The 23,710-nt window shown below is 49.7% G+C and overlaps 1 protein-coding gene across 2 annotated transcripts; it reads right to left on the bottom strand.

The window, feature by feature from the left end:
* Window positions 1-1,828: 1,828 nt before the first annotated feature.
* On the bottom strand, window positions 1,829-16,188 carry si:dkeyp-69b9.3 (myocardin). 2 transcript variants are annotated; one of them, XM_067238813.1, is made up of 16 exons: window positions 15,913-16,188; window positions 14,676-15,041; window positions 12,035-12,091; window positions 11,519-11,574; window positions 10,992-11,058; window positions 10,289-10,414; window positions 9,896-10,092; window positions 9,590-9,730; window positions 8,601-8,760; window positions 7,847-8,096; window positions 7,393-7,528; window positions 6,578-7,201; window positions 6,320-6,415; window positions 5,749-5,886; window positions 5,282-5,336; window positions 1,829-5,130 (listed from the first exon to the last, which is right to left on the bottom strand). In XM_067238813.1, the coding sequence occupies exons 2-16, from the start codon at window positions 14,728-14,730 to the stop codon at window positions 4,709-4,711; spliced, it is 2,580 nt and encodes an 859-aa protein (XP_067094914.1). In that variant the 5' UTR covers window positions 14,731-15,041; window positions 15,913-16,188; the 3' UTR covers window positions 1,829-4,708. The 2 variants fall into 2 exon arrangements, with proteins under 2 accessions (XP_067094914.1, XP_067094915.1); XM_067238814.1 differs by lacking the exons at window positions 9,590-9,730; window positions 15,913-16,188 and having other exon boundaries at window positions 14,676-15,284.
* Between the last annotated feature and the right edge of the window lie 7,522 nt (window positions 16,189-23,710).

Raw genomic sequence — 23,710 nt, 5'->3', positions numbered from 1 at the left:
CTTGCTAACAGATGCAGGATACAGAGTCTGTGTGGAGCATTAACCGTGCGCCTGCCTCCCTCTCCCAGGGGTTATAATTGCACAGCAAACCTCTCGCCGGTGCGCCACTGAAATCGAACCGCACCGACCTTCTGCCGATGATCAAAGGCTGTACCGCATCTCTCCATTTCCCCCAGAGACAGAGCGAGGGAGAGAGACGGAGATGGAGGGGGGGGGGGGGGGGGAGAGAGGCGGAGATGGAAGAGGGGGAGGGGGAATCCACACAGGCCATCTCTGCAGCACCGGCTGCTCTGCATATGAAACACACCTTTCTCCTTTTCATGTCCATGAAATCGGACTGGAAACAGTTATCACAGAGGGGACCGAGAGGAAGCTAGAGTGACCAGAGGGGCCATTACCCAGAATCCTTCATTACACCCCCAGTCCCAGCTCTGGGTTACCCCTGGAACCCATCCTCTCACCCCATGTCTCAATTAACCAGGGACCTGATGGACTGTCGAATCTTATTTCTTCTCTTGTTTGTCTACTTTCTAGATCTGTACGGTCCAATTAAACTCAGCGCTGTATTGGCTGAGTCTTTGACATGGTAATGGTGGTAGACTGCTATCGGGCTGGACTAACCACACAAACGAGGCTTTGATGGTTCAAGGTAGAATGGGATGGAGCTCTACACAAATCTACACCTGGTCCCACTGTGGAACAATCAATCAATTGATAAATCTGTTGGTATGTATGTGACTCTGAATGAGAGGTGTCAGTAAGTAAACAACCTTCTGAAATCCACGGTGACATCAAAATGTGTTGGGGGAGTGATAAATGTATACATTAGACAAAACTTTGGGGCATTTTTCTATGTGAGCAAGTCAGTGACATAATGTTTGGAATTTTAAAAGGCATTTGATACTTAATCTTGAAATTTAAACACCACCAAATTTGTTGGTTTTGAATTCACCTCTTTAAAATTGAAATATGAATTTATTTCAATGTAAAAAAAAAGTCTGATAAAGAAATTCAAGCTTCAGAAATTCAAATAGAACAACATTCTGTCTGCCTAAATCCAAATGCCGAAATCCAGATCCAGAAAAATGGAACCCAAGAAACTTGAGCCGAAAACATTTCAGGCAAAAAAAATCTAAATGAATTCATATTTCAATTTTAAAGAGGTAAATTCAAAACCAACAATTTCAGTGGTGTTCAAATTTCAATTTTAAGTATTCAATGCATTGGATGCATAAAAAAAAAAATCAAAACACGTCACTGATTTGCTTCCATATTTTTCATAAAACGATATTCAAAAACATGCATGCATTATATATTTTATTTTTGAATTTAGCTAAGAATGGTTTAAGTGACCTGTAGACCCGATGGAAATGTACCACCGTAAGAAAAGGGGCTATATCGCACGCTATGTTTGAGGAAATACATATTTGCATGAAATGTAGTTCAACAGGTCTAACCTGTCAGGTGGCTGAGCGGTGAGGGAATCGGGCTAGTAATCCGAAGGTTGCCAGTTCGATTCCCGGTCATGCCAACTGACGTTGTGTCCTTGGGCAAGGCACTTCACCCTGCTTGCCTCGGGGGAATGTCCCTGTACTTACTGTAAGTCGCTCTGGATAAGAGCGTCTGCTAAATGTAAATGTAACCTGTGTAGGACACGCGTGTTACCTGTGTACATGTGGGGTTACATGCTTCACACAGCAGTGAAGCAGTCAAGCAGTACTTACTAGGCACAAAATCTTGCATTCATTAACTTATTTTCTGAAACTTAAGCTTCCAATCCACTCAAGATGTAGCCAGTACTGCCTAGACAGAAAGAGTCTGTGTGACATTTAATGGGAAATCTTTTAAGACTTTTAATTTCTTAATGTTTTTACACTTTGAATACAATTTGAATCGTACCTTGATAACATTTGGTGTAAATAAGTTACAATAAATAAACCAGAGAATAAATCAAATGGATTTCTTTGAATCATAGTTTCCTCCGGTTATGGTGCAATGGTCATCCTGGACATTAGGAAGTACGTGCAGTAAACTTGGTCTACAGCACGTCCTCATAGAAAAACAGACCTCAAAGTTCAATGGAACTTCCTGAAGGAGAACCTTCTAATCTCTTGTATGTCTCACGGCGTAGCGTTGTCATGGCGTTGTCATGGCGTTGTCATGGAGAACAGACAGCAACAGAGGGTTGAAAGGTACAGCGACAGGAGATCTAGAATGTACAGCGACTGAGGTTTAGTTGAGGGCTTCCGGAACCTCTACCCTGGCTCCTGAGCACCAAGCAGACAGTTTTCACTCCAGACTGACGTCTTTACTGGGATTAAAACAGTATGAGAGACAAACGAGTCTGGCTGAACATCTACACACTCAGGACAGGTTCAGGAACAGAGCTAGAAAAATAGGGGACAAGCGTAAGACTAGCGACAAATCACAGGAGGTAGCATCTTACTCTCCTGTCTCTTTCACTCTCACTCTCTCTCTTTCTCTCTTTCTCTCTCTCTCTCACTCTCACTCTCTCTCTCACTCTCTCTCTCACTCTCTCTCTCACTCTCTCACTCACTCACTCCCACCATCCTAAGTGCAGGTGACCACATCTCTAGTCTAGATCACCATGATTATCAAGGCCATCCGTTTGCATCTTTACTTGCTTGTCTTGTTACAGTGAGGGATGCACAGTAAAGGTCTCAAAGGGAACTGTGAGGGGCTCTGGGTTTGCAGCACACACACAGCTCTCGATGTCTTCAACACGTGCTTCCCTTCTCCCCTGTTTGGCAGGGCAACAGTCTGTAGGCAGAGTCAGATATATCGCATTGGTTGACATTCCTTTTCTCGTAGAAAAGAGCAATTGCTCGATGCAACCCACTTATTGAATAAAGCTCTCTGCCATTTCAAGCAGTCACAGCACAGGATCTCTGGCAGGTGCATGATCATCTGAGTGTGTGATGGGACCCTATGTGACCTTCTCAGCTCTGCCAACAGCCCTGCTCAGGTAATCAGTCAGATATCAGGGTTTCACATGTGACCTCTGTCGTTCACACAACCATCTCTTAGGACTGTCCAACCCTGTTCCCTAGAGATCTAGCCTCCTGTAGTTTTCAGACTGTCAACCAGCTGGATGTTTGAATCAGGTGTGCTGGATTAGGACTGGAATGACTGTATGAGATGGTAGCGCTCCAGGGTTTGACTGGCCTGCTTCAGGACAAGTGTACTCTCCTTTGGTTCACGTTTTTTTTTGGTCTGGTTTATGTTTGCAGCTGTTACACAATTCGAAACACATCCAAAAACCGTTTCATTCCATGATATTATCGCATGAAAATATGGCACACGTGACCGGTACCAGCTGTGTCCTTTGTAGCAGGTGCGAGCAGTGAGTAAACCTGTCTGTTTCAGCACATTCAAGAGTTCCTGGCTGCAGTCAGACACCGTCGGGGGTTAATCATGGAACAAACTGACCACCTGTTCTCCTCCACAGATGAGGAAGGGCGCCCGCTCTGATTGGTGCATAACTTTGCCTGCTATTTTAGACTCCTGTTTTAAATTTACCTGTAGATATTCTTTGGAAAACAGTCAACCACTGAACATAAAAAAAGTGGTCAGGCCTTTATCATGGGCTTACTGGTGTTAAGAATTGGCACATAATGTGGAATATAGAACATCTGTTACAGTCTCACGATTTCTCTTTCTCTCTTACAAGCGCACCGAATCAATACACACAGACATTGCACACTTATTGTACTCAAACAAGTAGCTACAAATGCATCTGGCAACAATGTGGATAAATATACAATGGAAGCGTGTGCGTGTATTAACACACACACAAACACACAGACAGGCAGACAGGCCGCCACAACTGCACACGTACAAACAAACACACGTACAAACACACACACACGTGCGCTCGTCTGTAAGAACACACTGCGTGTCGCCTGCCAGCTTCCTGTCTCTGCATGCCGACTGTGTGTCTGGCACTGGGGTAAAGGTCTGGAGACACACAAGCTGTGTGTTCCGGCTGACTTGCGCGCACACACACACACACACACACACACACACACACACACACACCGATAGGCTTTATGAATGGCTGGGACTCAGTGAGTGAGTCAACACAAGGGAGCCTACTCAACCCAAACCAGCACCAGGTTTTTGAGATAAACCCCGCTTTCTTTTTTTTTTTCTTTCCCGGACCCACATTCTCCCACAGCATCCAGGATGCATGTTTCAATTAATATACACTTGGCTTTCCTTTAGTTTCACACTGCAAACACTGGTTCTTGGAGGGTGTCAGTCCAAAGATGCATTGTTTGTTTGTTGTGTCAGTCTCACCCCAAGTGTTTTCCAAACAGTGTCTGTGTGTGTCTGTGTGATCGTGTTTGCGTGCATTATGCGTACGCGTGTGTGTGAGTGACAATGTTTGAGTGTGTGTGGGGGGCAGGTGTGACATGTTTTGCATGTGAGAGTGTGGACGTCCCTTTGCACTGTCGTTGCACAGCTGTAGCAGGTCAGCGGCGCCTGGCTCTCCACGTTGCGTGGAGCGCCAGACTCGCGGGCCCTCCAACACGGGTGCAACAGCAGACAGAGGGGACAGAGAGCGGACCCATCCTGGTGTTCATCCAGTGTCTTTAGGGTGAGCACGCTCCTCATGTCCGACCAGACCCAACGCCACACAGAGACGAACACTCACAGACATTGACACAGCGACACGGCTAAGCCTTCACCACTGCTCCACCATGAGATCCAGCACCCGGCTGACGTTCAGGTCTGAGTCGAGCCCAAAGTCGGTCTCTACGAACGGGGCGACTGGAGGGCTGAGGGGGCGGAGCCCGGAGGTAAGCGTCTCGAGCCATTCGGCAGGGTCAAAGCTCGACGGAGCCCGCCTTTTCCGCGAGGTCACGGTGGAGGGGAGCGGGGAGGAGCAGAGGGGGGGCGGGGGGAGGGCCGCCTGCGGCGTAACCGTGGTCGCAGGCGACGGAGGTAGCTCGAGCAGCAGGGAGGAGCACAGGGGCGAGGACAGGAAGTTGTCATCCTTTGAATGGCGCTGGGAAGGCTGGGATTGGTCGGATAGGGAAGGAGGGGAGGGGACCGGAAAGCAGTTGACTGGGGATTGGAGATCAGACTTGGAGGCGGGGAGAGACTCTGAAAAAAGCAAGAGAGAAAAAGAGAGTTCAGACAGAGGGCTAATAGAACTGGGAACTCAAGCTGAGAGTGTGGGAGCTCATTCCTCTTCAGCACTTAGACACGCCACCTGATTGACAGGTCAGTGGGAGGCACAGTGTGAGCAACTCACCCACGCAGCTGATTGGCTCGTCCAGAATGTCGTCTATGGACTGGCTGGGGTCCATCTGGGACGGACAGGCAGAGAGGAGACTGATGACTCACCGCGGTGGCACTGGATTAGACACACGGACGCTCACACACACTCTCTCTCTCTCTCTCACACACACACACACACTCTCTCTCTCTCTCTCTCTCACACACACACACACACACTCTCTCACACACACACACACACACTCTCTCGCAGACAGGAGCGCATGCGCATGCACAGACACGCAGGAGCACACTCACACACACACTCTCTCTCACACACACTCTCTCACTCTCTCACACACACACACACACATTCTCTCTCACACACACACACACTCACACACATATACACTCTCTCACACACACACTCTCTCTCACACACACTCTCTCTCACACACACTCACACACAGACACACCCCCACACACAGATACACACACACCAACCTGTGCTTTCTGAATGGCCTCCTGCAGCTCCTCCTCCAGACTGCGGACGCTGGGCGGGGCTTGTACAGGGCTGGCTGTGATCTGCATGGGCAGCTCAAAGTCCTGGCCAATCACGTCGCATGGCTGGCAGCAGAAGACCTGAAGAAGCGGCATGCCAAGTTAGGTTGACAGGAAATCACACAACACAACTTCATGATGTGACATGGTGGATTATTTCCAGTGGACACTTCTGTCTGGGTCTTCATGCCTGTTCGGCTATAACCGTGTTTACCAGTCCAGCTCAGGTGTGTAGATGATGTAGTTGTGTCACGTTAAAGGTAAAAAGTAAGCCGTGATTCCAAATCTCCTGTTAGGGGCAGTTACTGGAGGTGTTTGTTTACATTTACATTTAACAGACGCTCTTATCCAGAGCGACTTACAGTAAGTACAGGGACATTCCCCCGAGGCAAGTAGGGTGACGTGCCTTGCCCAAGGACGCAACGTCATTTCGCACGGCCAGGAATCGAACCGGCAACCTTCTGATTACTAGCCCGATTCCCTAACCGTTCAGTCACCTGACTCCCCACTTTACCTGGGTGAAGAGGACCTCGGTCTGACCGTCCTCAGGTTTCCCCCGAGGACATCCAGGCTCCTGTTGCAGAAACAGATGGAGAGGTCCTCCACAAGCCTGGCAGAGGAGGGGAAAGGCAAAAAATGAGCATCATTCATTCCGTTTTCTTTCTTACGCCACACTCTCTCTCGTTGGCTTTTCCCGCTAAATCGCTGTCAGACTGTGTGAGACATTTATCCCTTTCCATCTGTAAGCCCCCCAGGGGGTGTTCCTCCTCACCTCGCTGCCCGTCCTGGAGGCCCACTCCCTGGGTCGGCTCCTGATCCTCTCCCTCATCTCCAGCTCCAGGCTCAGCTCCTGCTGGTGCTGGTGCTGGTGCTGCTCCCGCTCCGACCGCCAGGGGGCGCCATGCTGCAGGGGAGAGGAGCAGGAGGGCGAGGGCGATGGGGAGGAGAGGGGAAGGCCCGGGCTGGGGCTGGAGGACGGCGTCGCGGCGGGGGCCAGGAAGACCGCGCCGGACAGGCCGCGCGCGTCCCCACGCACGCTCACCGACATCCCTTGGGGAAGACGATTCAGGATTCCGTTCGGAACTCCGCTTGGAATGCCAGTGGGAACGCCGCCGGGAGTTCCATTAGGAAGTCCGCAGGGCTGGGCGTACACGACCTGCTGGACCGGGCTCCCGGGGGTGTCCGGTCCAGAGCTGGGGCTGGAGTTTGGGCTCCGGTTGGTGGGTGGCAACGAGGGCGGGGTGAGGGGGTCCAGGCTGGGGCCCAGTTGGCTGATGGGGGTGGGGGTGAGGCAGGTGTGGGACAGCTGGAAGGGGTGGAGTCTCTGCAGGAGAGTCGGCTTGGTGCCGGATACAGGAAGGCCTCGCTTACGCAGCTGCTGCCGCAAATCTGACACCTGAGACACGGGAGAGGCGGGGGAGGGGGAGAGGGTAAGTGAGAAGGGGAGATTGTGAGGAGGAGTGGTGGTGGAGGGGGAGGGGGGGGCAGTAAAGCGGATGGGGGGTGGAAATTAACATTCACTTATCACCTTCGCTCCTGATCTGATCTTGTTTAACAACACTAGTGTTTCGTGTTTGACCCTCTTACCGTCATGTCAACGAGGTTAGCAGGCAGTAGTTCTGGCTTGTGGGTGGGACCTCTATCCACCAGGGTGGGGTTTGTTACCGTGGAAACTGGCTGCGGCGTGGCCCCAGGGAACCTAACCGTCTGATTGGCTTCTCCGCTGAAGAGGGGACGGGAAACTGCAAGTGAGCTGAACCATCTGACCCATGGGAAGACGATGCCCATACGTTTCACAAGCAGAATAAACAACCTCACCCTACAGGCATTTCTATACCATCCAAACTCCCACGTGCCAAAGTGTTGAGCCAAATAACATCTTTAACAAATAGCCGCTAGGGGCTCTTGTAAAATAACACCAGTCTCGAAGGCAGCTGAAATCATTAGAGCCTGAGGACACGGCTACAGTATTAAAACTTTTTAGAGGAAGGAGGGGGGGGGGGGGCCTGTTCCCCGCTATACAGACTAGGAAGCTGCTTACCTGGGGGCCAAGGATAGCTGCTGCTGTAGGCCCTGGTTCTGCTGCTGGCTCTGCTGGTTCTGCTGCTGTGGGCCCTGGTTCTGCTGCTGGCTCTGCTGGTTCTGCTGCTGTGGGCCCTGGTTCTGCTGCTGGCTCTGCTGGTTCTGGAGGATCTGCAGCTGGAGGAACACTTGCTGCTGCTGGAGGAGGCGTGTGTAGGCGGGGTCAAGGGTCTGGGCGGGGGCAGGGCTCTTCTGAGCGGCCGGCCCCCCTGACGAAAGGAGAAACGTCAGGAAGATGTTGAGATGCTGGCTCAATGAGGTTGATGCTGCACAGGTACGAGGTTGTTAACCCTTGTGTTATCTTCGGGTCATTCTGACCCATCAGTCATTGTGACCCACCGTCGTATTGCGACAGATTTACCGCATACAAAGACAAAGTGAAGCATTTTCTTTTAACAGCTAGGCTGTCTCAGACCCCCCACATTGCAAAGGTTAAAAGAAAATTATTTTAATTTGTTTTTGTATTGGGTAAAATTGGGTAAACACAACGATGGTTCGTTATGAACCTTTGGGTCATGTGACCCGAAGGCAGCACGAGGGTTAAACTGTATTAAAAACAGGGTCGGTCATGCTGTTAATTTTTTTTAATATTTTGGTTTGAATCCTTTCAAACTCAAACCAAAATTGATACGTCCGCAAAACCTACCCACCCTTCTTTTAATATACTGACTTGATTAAATAAGGAAGTGAAGTGAGTCAGCGAAGAGGCATACCTGCAGCCCCTCCTCGCTGGTCGGGAGGAATGTACTGGTGATACTTGAGTTTCCTCATCTTGGGTATGGAATCCCGCGGTTTCTGTGGGCGCGAGGGACGGGTGGACAAGAGGGAGGAGAACAGGGAGGAGGGGGAGGAGGAGCTGGGAGACAGCGCTGTCTGAAGCACGGGTTAGTTTGGGACAGGGGGGAAGAAGAACAGAGGATAGATGTTTGGGGGGGGGGGGTTGAATTAAGAGAGTAGAGAAGAAAGAGCAAGGAAACAGAAGAGAAAAAACCCATTGTTCTAACATTCTCAAATGATGAAACCAACACCGTACAACAGAGGTACTAATTTGTCTTACAGAACATCTCAGGTTCCACTGCAGCTCACATCAAGGCCTTATCGGTTTGTGGCCTTTTCAGCGGGACCCCCTATCGGAGGGCCACATCCTTACATGACAAGCATGAGAGACTAATCTGCCCCCCCCCCCCCCCCCCCTAGGGCCTAGAGATCAGCTGTGTTGACAGCCCCTGTTGGCAGTAATTCATGCACATACGCCTATAGAGAGGTGGAAGGAAGCAAAAGGTTGTTTGGCGTTTTTTTCCTCCACGTAAACGCACAGGCATAATACGTTCCTGTACACGGAGCATCTCAGGTTTCCCCACGACAAGGAGTCAAAGGGGCGATATTTTAGCATGAGATGAGAGGCAAATGCATTAGTGTCACATCGGCCTCGTGAGAATTGACAAGCCTGGAATTGTGCTGCGCTGTCAGGACGAACGACTGCACAGCAGGCTGAACGACCTTCTGTCTCTCTCCGTACACTGACCGGCTACATGACAGCTTAGGAACATCAAAAGCAGGATTCCAATGTAACGCTGGTTTCTTTAGTTTCGGCCAAAGTCGATGCGTGTGTGCAGTGTAGGACTGGTCTGTTCTCTGCATCCAACACTTTGCCTTCTAGGCTGTTCTGTCTGACAGTAGCATATGACCAACCCTTAAGTACCTTTGGCAGCAGGGGTGTGTTCTGGGAGGTCAGATACATCCCTTTTGGTCTCCCGGTTGTTGCCATGGAGTTTGAATCAGCCACGGTCATGCTCATTGGCTGGCTGGTGCCCTCGGTTGCCGGGAGCAACGCCAAGCCAGGCTGCAAGTAGCCAAGAAGGACTGAATGTCAGACTATAACGCATTCGCAGACGGCGTTCAGAGAACCGGTTTGCGGTTACAGTTGATCTGTTATGTATACAGTGCTGACTGTGTCCTGGCCATTGGTTTGCATTAATGCTAAATGAGTCTTTGATGTCATTGTTACCTGAGCGTGAGTGGGGCTGTGGGTAAGGGGCGGACCCAAAGGTGACAGGTCACTTAGTGATTGGTCGCCTGAGAGCCCTGGCGACGAGGAGAAGGCTGGAGATTGGTGGACCCCGAGTTGCTCGGGTGACGAGGAGGAGGAGTAGGAGGAGATGTCATCTTCGAAGACATCAGAGGTGTGGGGGAAGGAGACAGGGTCTGTGGTGGGGGGTGGAGGAGGAGGTGGGGGCGGAGAGTAAGGAGAGGGACGGTGTTCTGGAGTGTGTGTGTACAGTTGTGTGGAATAAACGTGTGTGAAGTGTATATACTGTATTTATATATACACGCGTGTGTGTGTGTATGTGTGAGCATGTGTGTGTGGGTTCATAGCTACGCCTGACACGTGTTCACTCACAGTTCTCCAGGGGCAGGGCGTGTTTGTGCACAAGGTCAAGGGGACCCTGCCGGCAGTGGATCACTTCACTGAGGTCCTCCGCAAGCTTGGCCTTCTTCTCCCTCTGGCCTCCACACACACTCCTGACTGGGGGAGGAGAGGGGAGGAGAGAGGCAAAGGGAGATAGGAGCCAATGAGATAAGAGAGGAGACGAGAGAGGGAATCAACAGGAGTTTAGAGCAGGTGTGTTTTTTCTCTTGACTAACTGTATAGCTGTAAGCAAACAGTTTCAGTTAAAAGCAGTAGGGGTCTCAAAAGTTGGCGACATGTCTGCCTGTAGGGACATGTAGAGAGGGTCCGTAGGATAGGAATGGGGCAATAAGATAAGAGAAAATTAAGAGCGGTAAGGAGAGAAGGAGAGTACCATGTGTGGCGGACATTCTCTTGAGCATAGACAAGCCGATAAAAGTGTTGTACACAGAGAGAATTTTAAAACTGTGCAAATCTGCAAAAAGGAGGAGTCAGGTGGCTGAGCGGTGAGAGAATCGGGCTAGTAATCCGAAGGTTGCCAGTTCGATTCCCGGTCATGCCAACTGACGTTGTGTCCTTGGGCAAGGCACTTCACCCTACTTGCCTCGGGGGGAATGTCCCTGTACTTACTGTAAGTCGCTCTGGATAAGAGCGTCTGCTAAATGACTAAAATGTAATGTAAAAAGAGCGTCACCTTGTGCAGTTTCAGTGTTCAGACCACCAGGGGGCGACTTCTGAGTGGCACCGTCATCAGTTAGACGCTGCATGAAGAAACAGCAAGTCAAACCAAGAACCACAGAATCCTAGTTTCATCTCCCTCTCAGCTTAGTCAAGTCCGAGACCACGGTGGCCATTGTGCAAGTGGCCAAAAGATCGATTTGATTGATTGGGGGGGGGGGGGGGGGGGGGGGGGGTCGTCAATTCTTGATATTGATTTCAGTTCTCGTCCTCAGTTGACTGAGCTGTAGTGAGGCAAGTTTTCAACCCTGTTAACAGCGGCAGTAGCGAATTCCACTGCAGTGAGCCTACTTGCGTCACACATCACAACCGTAAAAAACATAGCCAATTAACTCTGTGGTATAACATTCTAAGTCTGTCATTGAAGAGTCTAATTTTGATTGGAAAAACAGCTGGGAATTCAGCTGTTTATTCGTTCTATTTTTGTCCATAGATTGTACCATCATGTTATGCATTTTGCAATTAAGAAGATGTTTTACTTACCAGAGCTTCACTCTGGCATTTCTCTCCTTTTTGAGAGGGACAGGTAGATTTCAACCCTATAGAGAACAAGAGAAACAAATACTAGAGTTCAAAGCTTTCTGCATTAGTTGGAGGCTTATATACACCACTAAGCAATAGCCTTTAACTTTGAGATTGTATTTCATAGTTCCTGTAGATAGAACAAGTGAAAGAAGAATCCTGCAGGAAACATTTGTAAGTGTACTGCAGAAATTAATAATGTATTTCATGTGAATAAAGTGCTTTTAATGAATGGAACTTATTGAGCAGCGGAAGTGAAAATAGAAATTGGACTGTATGCTAAAATCGAAAAAGGCTTTGAAAGTTGGCCGATATCAATCATGCACTAGGTATAATCACAGGTATATTAGGAGGGGTATGGATCAATAGTAAACAAAACTTATGAAATGTGGGTCAGAAAAATAATAATACAGGACGAGACTGTGTCATCAGCATCGAGTGACAAACATCTACTGACTATCAGTCAAACCCACTAACCAGAGTCGGCATTGATTTCATTCTGTTGCCTTCGGTTCTGAATCCTCAACTGCAGGACTGAAAGAGGAAAAGCAACATTTCAGATGTGGATGTAAGGGTCAAATGATCTGACTCTTGTACAGTAACTTAAGATAGGCCATCTGATGTTCACTAGTGGAAAGCATAGGTCCAAACTGCTGAATTTGCCTGAATTATACAACCCAGAAGCGGTAATGCTGAACTGTGAACCCTTTTAAGGCCGGAATCCCCATTACTATTCTTTTTTTATTTTTTTTATTTTTACCATCACTATTTACAATGTGGCCGCATCACTTCCGCATAAGGCTTAAGCCAGCCAGGTCAACATCATCCGGTAAATTAGGTTAGCTAGCTTAGTGCTCTCACACAAAATGTCGCTTTGGCGAGGAGTTTGGGTGGTCATCCCAAAATGACAATTAACGATGTACATAGGATTCTATGTTGCTGCCCTTCAAGCAAGACGGTTCAAATTGTACGTTTCGAGCTACATCGACAATTACAAAGGTAAGGTTTATCTAACTCAGCTATCACTAGCTAGCTATTGAACGGGTTTGGGCAGTAACATTAGCTAGGCTAGCTAGTTAGCAATTTCTGTTCCCTATCAGTAATGTAACATGTCGTTACAGTTTCTAACAAAAATCGGGAAAACGGGTGATCTGTCACAAATTAGATCTAGCTACGGGTTAGGTCTAGCTAAGGGTTAAATGTCGCTAGGGAAACAACACGCTTGAAGCAGTTATTATCTGGCATCTTTGAAAATGCAGTTTGTTCTTTTGTGTATCTTACAGCCTTTGCTACAGACTTTGGAAAGCCACAGAAGATTCCATCCCATACTTCTGAGCCCCAGGGGGCCACTGCAGGAAGGTAACCATATGTACCCTGTAGTCTGATCCGGCCTTGTAACAGTATAGTGATGTGGCTCTGCAATCTGAAGAGAGGCCCCACCACACAGACACATACTCCATCATAAATTGATATGTCATGTAGAATATGAGACCAATCACACATGCAGGGGGGGGCACACACACACACACACACCTTCACACACTAACAGGTGAAGCACAGTTGGGGTTGGGTCGAGGGGTAATTACACCGGGTGACTTTTCCCACAATGCATTTCGACTGAGAGACATGGTGGGGGGTGGATGGGAGGCGGGTCGGTAACTATTCATCCGTCAGTATGTCTATTTCTGTCACCCCCATCCCCCATTTCAGCTGTCCCTCTCCCTCCTTCCCTTCCCTTCCTCGCTCACTGGTTGTCATGCATGCTAAGTTAACTCTTCCTCCCTTCTCTGATGACTACAAACACAGTAAAATCACTCATAATCCACACATAAGTCTTATTCTGCTGTATACATTTCCATAATCTTTGGAGGACGACTGACATGTTCTGTCAGGAACAGCATTATACTTCCAAAACCAATTACCGCTACACTGACCAAACCCTTTGTGGAACAATGCAGACACAAACACACCCAGTTCAAACACCCCAGCTGCCCCTTCAAGTCGTCGTTGGCGACAGGTGGTGGTAAACCTAGCGGAATGTCACTTCCTGTCCTTTCTATTTTACCAGACGTTTACTAGAGCAGCCGTGTGGGAGAACAGGACGATAACAAGGACTAGAGGACGCACTAAAGACATTCCAAGGTGGCTGGGGAGCGTCTCTGGTGATGTTAGGAGCTTGATTTGCTTTGGCAGACAAAGTTACCTGTATTTCACATTGATGCGTTTGGAGTAGTACCTGGGGCGATCCTCAAAGGCAGGTTAGATGAGGGCTCCATTAAACGGAGACAAACCCAGAAGTCAAAAGGCCAGGATGGAGTGACAGAAAACGGGTACAATCAAAGATCTTTCTAAGATCCTTCTCAGGTCCTTCTCAGATCATGTTCTTGTCTCTGCTGGTTGTGTTTGACCTCCCTAGCTACGAGCCACATGCTCCAAACCCCGCTAATCATGGATGTCAACAACACCCGCCCCCCCAGCATGCTCTGGGTCTCAGCGGTCAACCTCCATGTCATCCAGACATGAAGAGGTCGCCAACCCTGTGGTCGTTCCACTGTGTACTCATCAGGCTCTGGAGAGCGGCGCTCGATCCATACCGCCGCATCTGTCAGCCGACCTTCCCTCAGACCTCATTGACCGTTTAATAAATCGTGTTACAAAGACGCGACCGATCTGCCGATAGCCCTCATCGCTGCGATCGTTTCCGATTACCTTGTTGTCAGATGCAAATGGCGGCCGGTCGCCATGGTGACCGCGGAGAGGCAATCGATCGGTTGCGGCAGTCCATTTAGACTGATCAGTATCCAAGGCATCGCCCGCTATCACTTCTAACCAGAAACCCCCCCCCCCCCCCCACCCTCCCAACCCTACTATCACCCCCGACCCTTACCATCACACAACAACCCACCTCTATTACATTTACATTTAGTCATTTAGCAGACGCTCTTATCCAGAGCGACTTACAGTAAGTACAGGGACATTCCCCCGAGGCAAGTAGGGTGAAGTGCCTTGCCCAAGGACACAACGTCAGTTGGCATGACCGGGAATCGAACTGGCAACCTTTGGATTACTAGCCCGATTACCCCCCCGCCCCCCCGCCCCCCCGCTTCCCAGTCCTCACCTGAGCGGAATTTGTTCCGGATGAAAAGCGACCTCTCAGAGGCCAGCAACGTCATGACGGGAGAGGAGAGGATGTTCAGAGAGGGACCCTGATTTAACCCCCGCAGGCGGGATTCAGGAGGAACGGCCTCTTCCTGTTCTGCTTCTATCTGTTGGAGAAGGAGTGAGGAAGAGAGAGAGGATGTTCAGAGAGGGACCCTGATTTAACCCCCGCAGGCGGGATTCAGGAGGAACGGCCTCTTCCTGTTCTGCTTCTATCTGTTGGAGAAGGAGTGAGGAAGAGAGAGAGGATGTTCAGAGAGGGACCCTGATTTAACCCCCGCAGGCGGGATTCAGGAGGAACGGCCTCTTCCTGTTCTGCTTCTATCTGTTGGAGAAGGAGTGAGGAAGAGAGAGAGGTGTCTCTAGATATGTAAGACTTGAGAGAGACAGACAGACAGAGAGACAGACAGACAGAGAAAGAGAGAGACAGACAGAGAGACAGAGAAAGAGAGACATACAGAGAGAACATCACAGCAAACGGCAGAAAAGACAGAAAAAGGCAAGCGAAACACACACTCTCTCCGACAGACACAAGCTGAGCGCTGGTGCGTTGAGAAACACCAGGACCGACTACAACAGGCCTTCCAAGACAGGCTGTCATCATAATCACACCAGGAGACTGAGAGGCCCACGTACATGGATCAGAACGACAGGAAAAGAGAGAGCGAGAGACAAGAGAGGGACTGGCGCAGTCTGAGTGACAGGGACAGCAGTCCTCATGGATGCTTCGACGCCAAAACATTGGAGCTCACGAGAGACACTGATTATAGCAGACACACAGGCGCAGCGCCTCTCGCAGAGGAAACGTCCTCCCTGACGCACAGATTTACACTGAGAGGAGACGCGAGGGAGAGGAGAGACAGAAGGTTAAACACTGAGAGAAGCAAAACACCAGAGAGAAACAGATTGTTACACCAATACACTTTATTAGTGCACAACACAAAACAGGATAGCTCCAGTTCAGCTGAGACGTGGATGAGAGTGCAGGTACGCACGCATGCACATGCACACTGACACACGCACTCCTTATTCACACTGCAGAGCTGAGACCTGACATCTGACCGACCCCAATCAGTAAAACAAATGAGTGATCAAGTCTTCGTCTCTGACACTGTAGGCCACTGTAGTAAGGCAGGAAGCAAAGAAAAATAACGAGAGACAAGGGGGGGGGGGGAGAGAATAAAGAGAATACTTACTGGAACAGAGAGAATTCCCTCAGGGGAAGATGGAGTAGATTTAAGATCAAATTGGAGAGAGGTGCAAAAAGAAGGAAGAAGGTAGGAAAGAGAGAATTTCGTAGTGCGTTTAATAACAATTTCTTTCTTTCATGTTCTTTTTCATATCCTTTCTTTCTGTCGGTGTCTCTCCTCACTCAGTTCCCCTGAAATAAAAAAAGGGTTTCCCTGAAGTTGAATGTAAGAAGGACTGGAGGAACCTTAGGATCCTTCCTTTCTTCCTCACGGTCAGCGCTCAGTGTTTGTTTCTCGATCTCTCGATCCCTCTCTCTCTCTCTGTCTGCCCCTCGGTCTGTCCCCCACCCCACAGCGCCTGGGATCCCTGGTGCCAACTGTGAGGCACTGTCAAAGTTAGCCCCCAGCCCCCCCCCCCCCACACTCTAACCCTTTCTGTGTCCCTCCACCCCCCCCCCAAACCACAGGCATATGTTGACTCATTGACGGATGCAGACACTGGGCAGTGAGAGGGGCTTGTGTGTGTATTTCCATCTTTGTAAAAAGCATCTGCAAAATATCAATCGAGTTGGAAAAGCAACGTGCCCACCCATCCCTCACTAGGTACAGAACTGGGGATCGCACTGATTGCTCCTCTCGCTTCACCAAAGAGAACCACACAATCAGGGCCGTGAGGTTCAGAAGAGAACCACGCGATCAGGGCCGTGAGGTTCAGAAGAGAACCACGCGATCAGGGCCATGAGGTTCAGAAGAGAACCACGCGATCAGGGCTGTGAGGTTCAGAAGAGAACCACACGATCAGGGCTGTGAGGTTCAGAAGAGAACCACACGATCAGGGCCGTGAGGTTCAGAAGAGAAACACACGATCAGGGCCGTGAGGTTCAGAAGAGAACCACACGATCAGGGCCGTGAGGTCCGGGCTGAACGCTTTTCTGTACCGTCGTACAAGGCCTGTGTGATTGGGTGATTTAAAATGTACAGGACAGGATGATATCATGTGGTGTTCCATTCAAGGAAAGCAACTTGGTATATGGCCCTGTCTAAATACCTACATGTCACCCTCCTTAGAAATGACACCGAGAGCACCAAGATGGCTGCAGTCTTGCATTTGTGTGTGTGTGTGTGTGAGAGCATGACAGAAACACACAGCTGGCAGTGAGTTGATGTCTGTCCGTGTGTTTGACAAAGTCCCCAACACTGTCCCTGGACCTGCCTGCGGTTGCTTCAATCAACTTTCTGACCTGCCCTCTACAGCAGTGTTTACGTGGGTACTTACATTGTGTGTGTGTGTGTCTGTGTGTGTGTGTAACCAATGGGCTGTGCAAGGGGAGAGGGGGAAGGGAGGTCGTTTTAGAAGCACCTGTTCTGCTAGTTTGACAGACAGGCTGACGTGTGCTGGTTCAGCAGGTCAGGGAGGGAGGGAGGGAGGGAGGGAGGGAGGGAGGGAGGGAGGGAGGGAGGGAGGGAGGGAGGGAGGGAGGGAGGGAGGGAGGGAGGGAGGGAGGGAGGGAGGGAGGGAGGGAGGGAGCAGAGAAGGTGCTTGGCAGAGAGAAGAGATGGGGTAGAGAGAGAGAGGGGGAGAGAGGAGGTGTGGGCAGAGGGGAGAGAGAGTGCAGGAGGGGGTTGGGAGAAATGTGGAGGGGGTGGAAGGTTTACAGGCAGCGGAAGGGAAATAAATAACAGGGAGAGAGAGAGAGAGAGAGAGAGAGAGAGAGAGAGAGAGAGAGAGAGAGAGAGAGAGAGAGAGAGAGAGAGAGAGAGAGAGAGAGAGAGAGAGAAGGGGGGAGAAGACTAGATCAGGAAAAAGAGGATAGACGGCTTGCTATGTCACAGTTGACCTTTAGGCAGGAATCCTATGATCTCTGGATTCCCTGTACCAAGCCGGAACATGTTCTGTATCTAGTGTGATGTATTCAGATTTGTAAACGGATTGACAAGTTCTCGATAGAACATTATCGAGAAATAATCCCTTTCAAACTGTCGTTTCATTTCCAGTCTGGTTCAGCTCCCTCTCCTGTCGGGTCCTGTTCCATGACACATGCTGATGGCATCGTTCTGTATTAAAGGAAACATGATGTCGTTCTTCTTCAGCATCACCCTCGAGCGCGGGACTCCCTTTCTGATCACCACCTGTTCCTCTCTGTCTCTCCCTCCCTCTCCACGCCAGGCTTCTCTCTCTCTCTCTCTCTCTCTCTCCCTCTCCCTCTCCCTCTCCCTCTCCCTCTCCCTCTCCCTCTCTGTGTGGTAACCCTGCAGTGTGTCTGCTGAGGAAGGAATCCTGTGCATGGTGGTAACCTTTCCCATAGCACTGTAACACACACACACACACACACCACAGGCACCCTCTATAGACTATTCTCACCCACACAGTCACAGTTACTCACATGCACTACACGTCTTCAATGCAATGTCAACTGAGGGGTTACGTTTGCAGGATGAAGCAGAAAATCTACCAGCCATGTCAGATGTTGTGATGATCCGAAAGTGATTCTCTTGAGGACTGATGAACGGCTGGTTTATCCTCCAGATCTGAGGAGGCAGGAGATATTACAGGGTGAGTCTGCCCCCTTGTGGCCACCGTTTGCAAAGACATCTATGACCAGTTCTATGTCATGTACTGTAAGCAAGTCAGCCCAATGATAAACCTTTGTGTAAGTTCAACACCTCAATCTTTTCATGAACCTTACATAGCTGTTTCAAAAGGGACTTGGTTACGTCCAATCTGTCTTCTGGAGTCCAGAAACTTTTGCCTTTCCTCTAAACTCCACGTTCCACTTGCCTGATTCTCTCTTCCTCTTCATCACTGTTCTCTTCATCCCCTTCCCTCCCTCACTCCACTCCTCTTTTCTTCCTCTCTCTCTCTTCAACTGCTTGGCCATGTGCCCTGTGCCACTCAGAGGGCCGGCTGCATGTGCCAACTCAGTCTCTCTCACACATGAACACACACACACACACTTACACACGCACACTTACACACACGAACACACACAAACACACACACACGAACACACCCCCCACAGATCTCTCTGCCTCCTCTCTGTCCATCAGTCCATCCGTCTGTCCGTCTGTCCGTCTGTCCGTCTGTCCGTCTGTCCGTCTGTCCGTCTGTCCGTCTGTCCGTCTGTCCGTCTGTCCGTCTGTCCGTCTGTCCGTCTGTCCGTCTGTCCGTCTGTCCGTCTGTCCGTCTGTCCGTCTGTCCGTCCGTCCGTCCGTCCGTCTGTCCGTCCATCTGTCGGTCTGTCTGTCCATCTGTCTGTCCGTCTGTCTGTCTGTCTGTCTGTCTGTCTGTCCATCTGTCTGTCCATCTGTCTGTCTGTCTGTCTGTCTGTCTGTCGCCTCTCTTTGAAGCTCCGTCCAAATTGGACGAGTACCAGGGACACACACACACACACAGTTAAACACATGCCTGACACACACACACACACACACAGTTAAACACATGCCTGACACACACACACACACACAGTTAAACACATGCCTGACACACACACACACACACAGTTAAACACATGCCCAGCTGGAACCCTGATCTCCCACACCAGGACAGCTAAATATTCAACACCATCACACTGAGAAACTGATTAAATCAAAAGTACAGCGATGCTTCGGCCTTAGTGGCGTCAATTAGAGAAGGAAAGACTAATTCGGTCCAACATACCCGTTTCCAACAGACCAGCGCTGCAACGCTGAACAAAGCACTTGACCTCGGAGAGGCCTTACAGCAGCGGAGGTGTGATTCAGTGTTTCTGCAGAACACAGGGGTCACGACCCCAAGCTGTTCTAGGGGTCTCTAACAGGCTCCGGGCACGCAGCATGGCGGTGACAAAACGGATCTGAAATCCCTCCACGATCTCTCAGCTTCGAGGCGCCGCACTTGCTGCTAATCCGAATTAGACGTCGAGTTGTATGAATATTTATGACTAAATAGCAAAGATGGCATTTGGGTTTTCTATTTCAGCGCAGTGACGCACACTTAACACGTGGTGACACCAGCTTCTGTACGGTGTAGGAGGCATCCCAGACCGGTCGACCCACAAGATCTGGACGACTCCCCGGCCTAACCAGGCAGGCCAGTTTGGGAAGACAGTACTTAATCGCTTATCTTCAGTTCAGCTCTGCTGGACCCGCCGCCTGAAATGGAGCAGAAAATTGGAGTGAAGGAGAAAAAACAGAAGGCTGTCTTGTAAACCCAATTAAACCCTGGAGGCGGTCCAGAGCCTCGGGCCTCAAACCTGTCTCCCCCGCTCAGCGCAGAGCTGGCCTGCAGTTTCTGCACACTCTGCTGTTTTCTTTTCTCCCTAGTAGGTAATTGATTGTTTACAGTCACTGATAGGCCAGAGAGTCCATTATCTGGCATCTCAGCTTTGAATCAGCCCACTGCAGGACCCTAAGGTAGGATGACAGGACACTACATTTACATTACATTTACATTTAGTCATTTAGCAGACGCTCTTATCCAGAGCGACTTACAGTAAGTACAGGGACATTCCCCCGAGGCAAGTAGGGTGAAGTGCCTTGCCCAAGGACACAACGTCATTTTTGGCACGGCCGGGAATCGAACCAGCGACCTTGTGATTACTAGCCCGATTCCCTAACCGCTCAGCCACCTGACTCCCCTAGACAATAGACTGCCAACTTTTGGTCACTTGTTAAGTAACATTACCCAGACAGGCAAGGATGAATTTCCCTCAAGAACGACATCCTTTCTAAAAGAGGGCCTAAATGAAAAGCATTCAACAAAAGTTGAATGTACTTACTGTAAGTCGCTCTGGATAAGAGCGTCTGCTAAATGACTAAATGTAAATGTAAAAGTTTGAAACAAACATACATACTGCAGTGCAGCAAAAGGGATGTTTAATTGAAACGAGTTACTTTATCAAAACTCTTGATAGTATTTATAATAAGCACAGCACTTTTGGTCAAACCTTTTAAAGACCCTGCAGGAACAGGAAAAAAACTAATCAGGTGCTAAAAAAAAATCAGTGTTTGACAGGAAGAATATTCATTAAGACTCACTAAACTGTAATATGCAAAAGCAAACTTTCCAAGAGAGTATAATCAGTCCGTCCCAAACACACGGTTCTTAAATAAGCTCCAATTCGGGAAATAGGGCACACTTATTGGAATGACCACTTTGTGTAAAATTGTTAAAAATCAGGAGAGTGCTTAAGTTTCTTCAAAAGCATCAAATTATCTTTTTACTCAAGTCGGTCAAATGGAATAAAATGGTTCTGACTAACACACTTTGCATCAAAACTGTGAAAACACGTTTGGAATATATTATGCAGGAATGCCATTTTGGTGGATATACTGTAAACAAATGTAATAAATATACAATAAAGATAAATAAAAATAAAAATATATGTTCTAATTCAAGCATAAACAATTCAAATATGGTACTTCACTCAAGACGACAATAAATTATAATCTATATTTCAGTGTTTCTAAGCAGCACTTTTCACACACTCAAACCAGAGGCGGGACAGTAAAAACAAATCCAAGTTGTCTTAGGTCTTCCCCTTTCAGACTCAAATAAAGTAACAATACGTGGAGCAAGTCTCAAGTTAAGTGCCAAATGATTATTTTCAAGGTAAGTCAAGTCACAATTCTTGAGTTTTAAGTCCTTAACCCTTGTGTTATCCTTGGGTCATTCTGACCCACCGTCGTATTGCGACAACTTTACCGCATACAAAAACAAAGTGAAGCATTTTCTTTTAACCGTTGGGCTGTCTCAGACCCCCCACATTGCGAAGGTTAAAATATATATTTTTTTTTGTTGTATTGGGTAAAATTGGGTAAACACAACGATGGTTCGTTATGAACCTTTGGGTCATGTGACCCGAAGGCAGCACAAGGGTTAAGTCTTAACAGGAAACCCCCCTTGGTTTACGCTCCCCACAACCTCCACCAAACAAGTGGGATCTGTTCAATAAGCTACGAGGCTGTTGGACAAGATAATGAAGAATGTTCTATCTTATATGGTAGGGAAACTTCTGGAAGGTTTGCTAGCTTGCAACTGACTGGGGCTAGCTATAGCTGTTAAACTAGTTCCTGTATATCTCCAGTGTGTTTTCAGATTCCTCAGAGCTTGAAGTGACAGCTAAAGCTTTCTTGCCGCATTATTTTTGCACTGCAGCTTTGTTGCTGCGGACAGCTGCATTACTGGAAAGCCTCTCCGAGCGCAGACAGGATGAGGGATGCTGGGGCCGCTGTGTAAGTACCTGGAGGAGATCACATGACAGCCTGCTGAAATGATTCCCAACCCAATCTGACGTCTGCTCCCCCTTCCCTCGCGTCTATCTGAAGACAATCTACTACGTGTCTGTTTCCGAGTCAGAGTTGCCAAAGTTAGACACGGTGGAGCTATACCACTCGGCGCTCTCCTCTTCATCCCCTCCTCCTCCAGCCCTACCTCCTACCCCACCACCTCCTCCTCTCCTCTCGCTCAGCATCTCCATGGCCACCTGGTGGTAGGGGTGTTTGCGCCGGGTGTGTCGGCGGAGGGTGTTGCGCTCTGCGAAGCGCGTGTGGCACAGTTGGCATTGGTAGGGCTTCTCCCCGGTGTGTACCCGCTGGTGGCGCTGCAGCTCACCAGACTCCCTGAAGCGCTTGGCACAGATGGAGCACACAAAGTTCCTCTGGCCCGTGTGGATGTGCTTGTGTCTCTGGTGAAGGAGGAGAGAGAGCGGCAAGTTACATTTAGTCATTTAGCAGACGCTCTTATCCAGAGCGACTTACAGTAAGTGCAGGCAAGTAGGGTGAAGTGCCTTGCCCAAGGACACCGTCATTTGGCACGGCCAGGAATCGAACCGGTAACCTTCAGATTACTAGCCCGACTCCCTAACCGCTCAGCCACCTGACTCCCAGATGTTAGCAGTCTTTCCACCCTGTCTGCGAAGGATGATATTGTGATGATGAATGAAAATGAATAATCTGTTCATTGAAACAAGCATCTTGGAAACAAGCATCTTGGTTGGATGGCGGGAGGGAGGTGAGGGGAGAGGAGGGAGGGAGCTACCTTAGGGAGAAGAGGGTGAAAGGAGGACGTAAGTAAGGGATGAAAGGAGGGCTGGATTAACGTCTGGACTGACCTGCAGATGGCTGGAGCGTTTGAAGGCCTTGCCGCACTGTTGGCAGACGTGCGGTTTGACCTGAGAGTGCGTGATGGAGTGGCGCTCCAGGTCGGACAGATAGTAGAAGACACGGGGGCACAGCTGGCAGAAGAGGACCCTGCGAGGGCCCAGGGAGGAGGGCGAGGAGGGCGAGGAGGGCGGGGAGAGGGGCTCCAGCTCCCCTGGTTGGCCAGCGGGCGCTATGGGCACCAGAGTAGGAGAACCACAGGCCGCAGTGCTGCCGGAAGAGAAGTAGGGGTGGTCGTTCAACGGGAACGAGTCTGAGGTCAAGTCCCCGGAAGCAAGCTCAGACTCTGGGCCAGGCGATTGGTCGGATTCCCCAGGGCTTGGTTGACTCGAAAGTTCAGAGGTCGGCTGAGAGGGCTGTGGGGGCGCAGGAGGGGATGGTGGGTCGTCGTGGAACTGGGTTTCCTCGGCAGATGGGCTGTCATCGGGGTCAGGGTCGGAGAGGCCAGATTTGACCTGAGGAGCTGGACATAGCATTTTAACTCCAGAGTTGCCGCTGACGACCACGGTGGGCAGCTTGGTGGAGGAGGAGAGGACAGAGGGAGACGGGAGGGTGGAGGGCAGGCTGGAGGTCTCCCCCGCTCTCGACAGGATGAGAGGAGGGTTGTTGGGGCTCAGTCTGATGACGGGGTGAGAAGAGGAGGAGCCCGAGGGGGCAGACCCTG

Source organism: Osmerus mordax, chromosome 6 (assembly GCF_038355195.1).
Source record: "Osmerus mordax isolate fOsmMor3 chromosome 6, fOsmMor3.pri, whole genome shotgun sequence".
NCBI lineage: Eukaryota > Metazoa > Chordata > Actinopteri > Osmeriformes > Osmeridae > Osmerus > Osmerus mordax.
This window is presented reverse-complemented; position numbering and strand designations above follow the sequence as displayed.

What these genes read in the sequence shown, in the direction of transcription:
- si:dkeyp-69b9.3 (XM_067238813.1), bottom strand. Translation starts at nt 14,730, where the DNA reads ATGACGTTGCTGGCCTCTGAGAGGTCGCTTTTCATCCGGAACAAATTC. An exon ending in CAGCTATCCTTGGCCCCCAG is followed by an intron (nt 7,529 to 7,846) that starts GTAAGCAGCTTC and finishes TCCCCTCTTCAG; the next exon opens with CGGAGAAGCCAATCAGACGG. An exon ending in CCTCCAGGACGGGCAGCGAG is followed by an intron (nt 6,416 to 6,577) that starts GTGAGGAGGAAC and finishes CTCCTCTGCCAG; the next exon opens with GCTTGTGGAGGACCTCTCCA.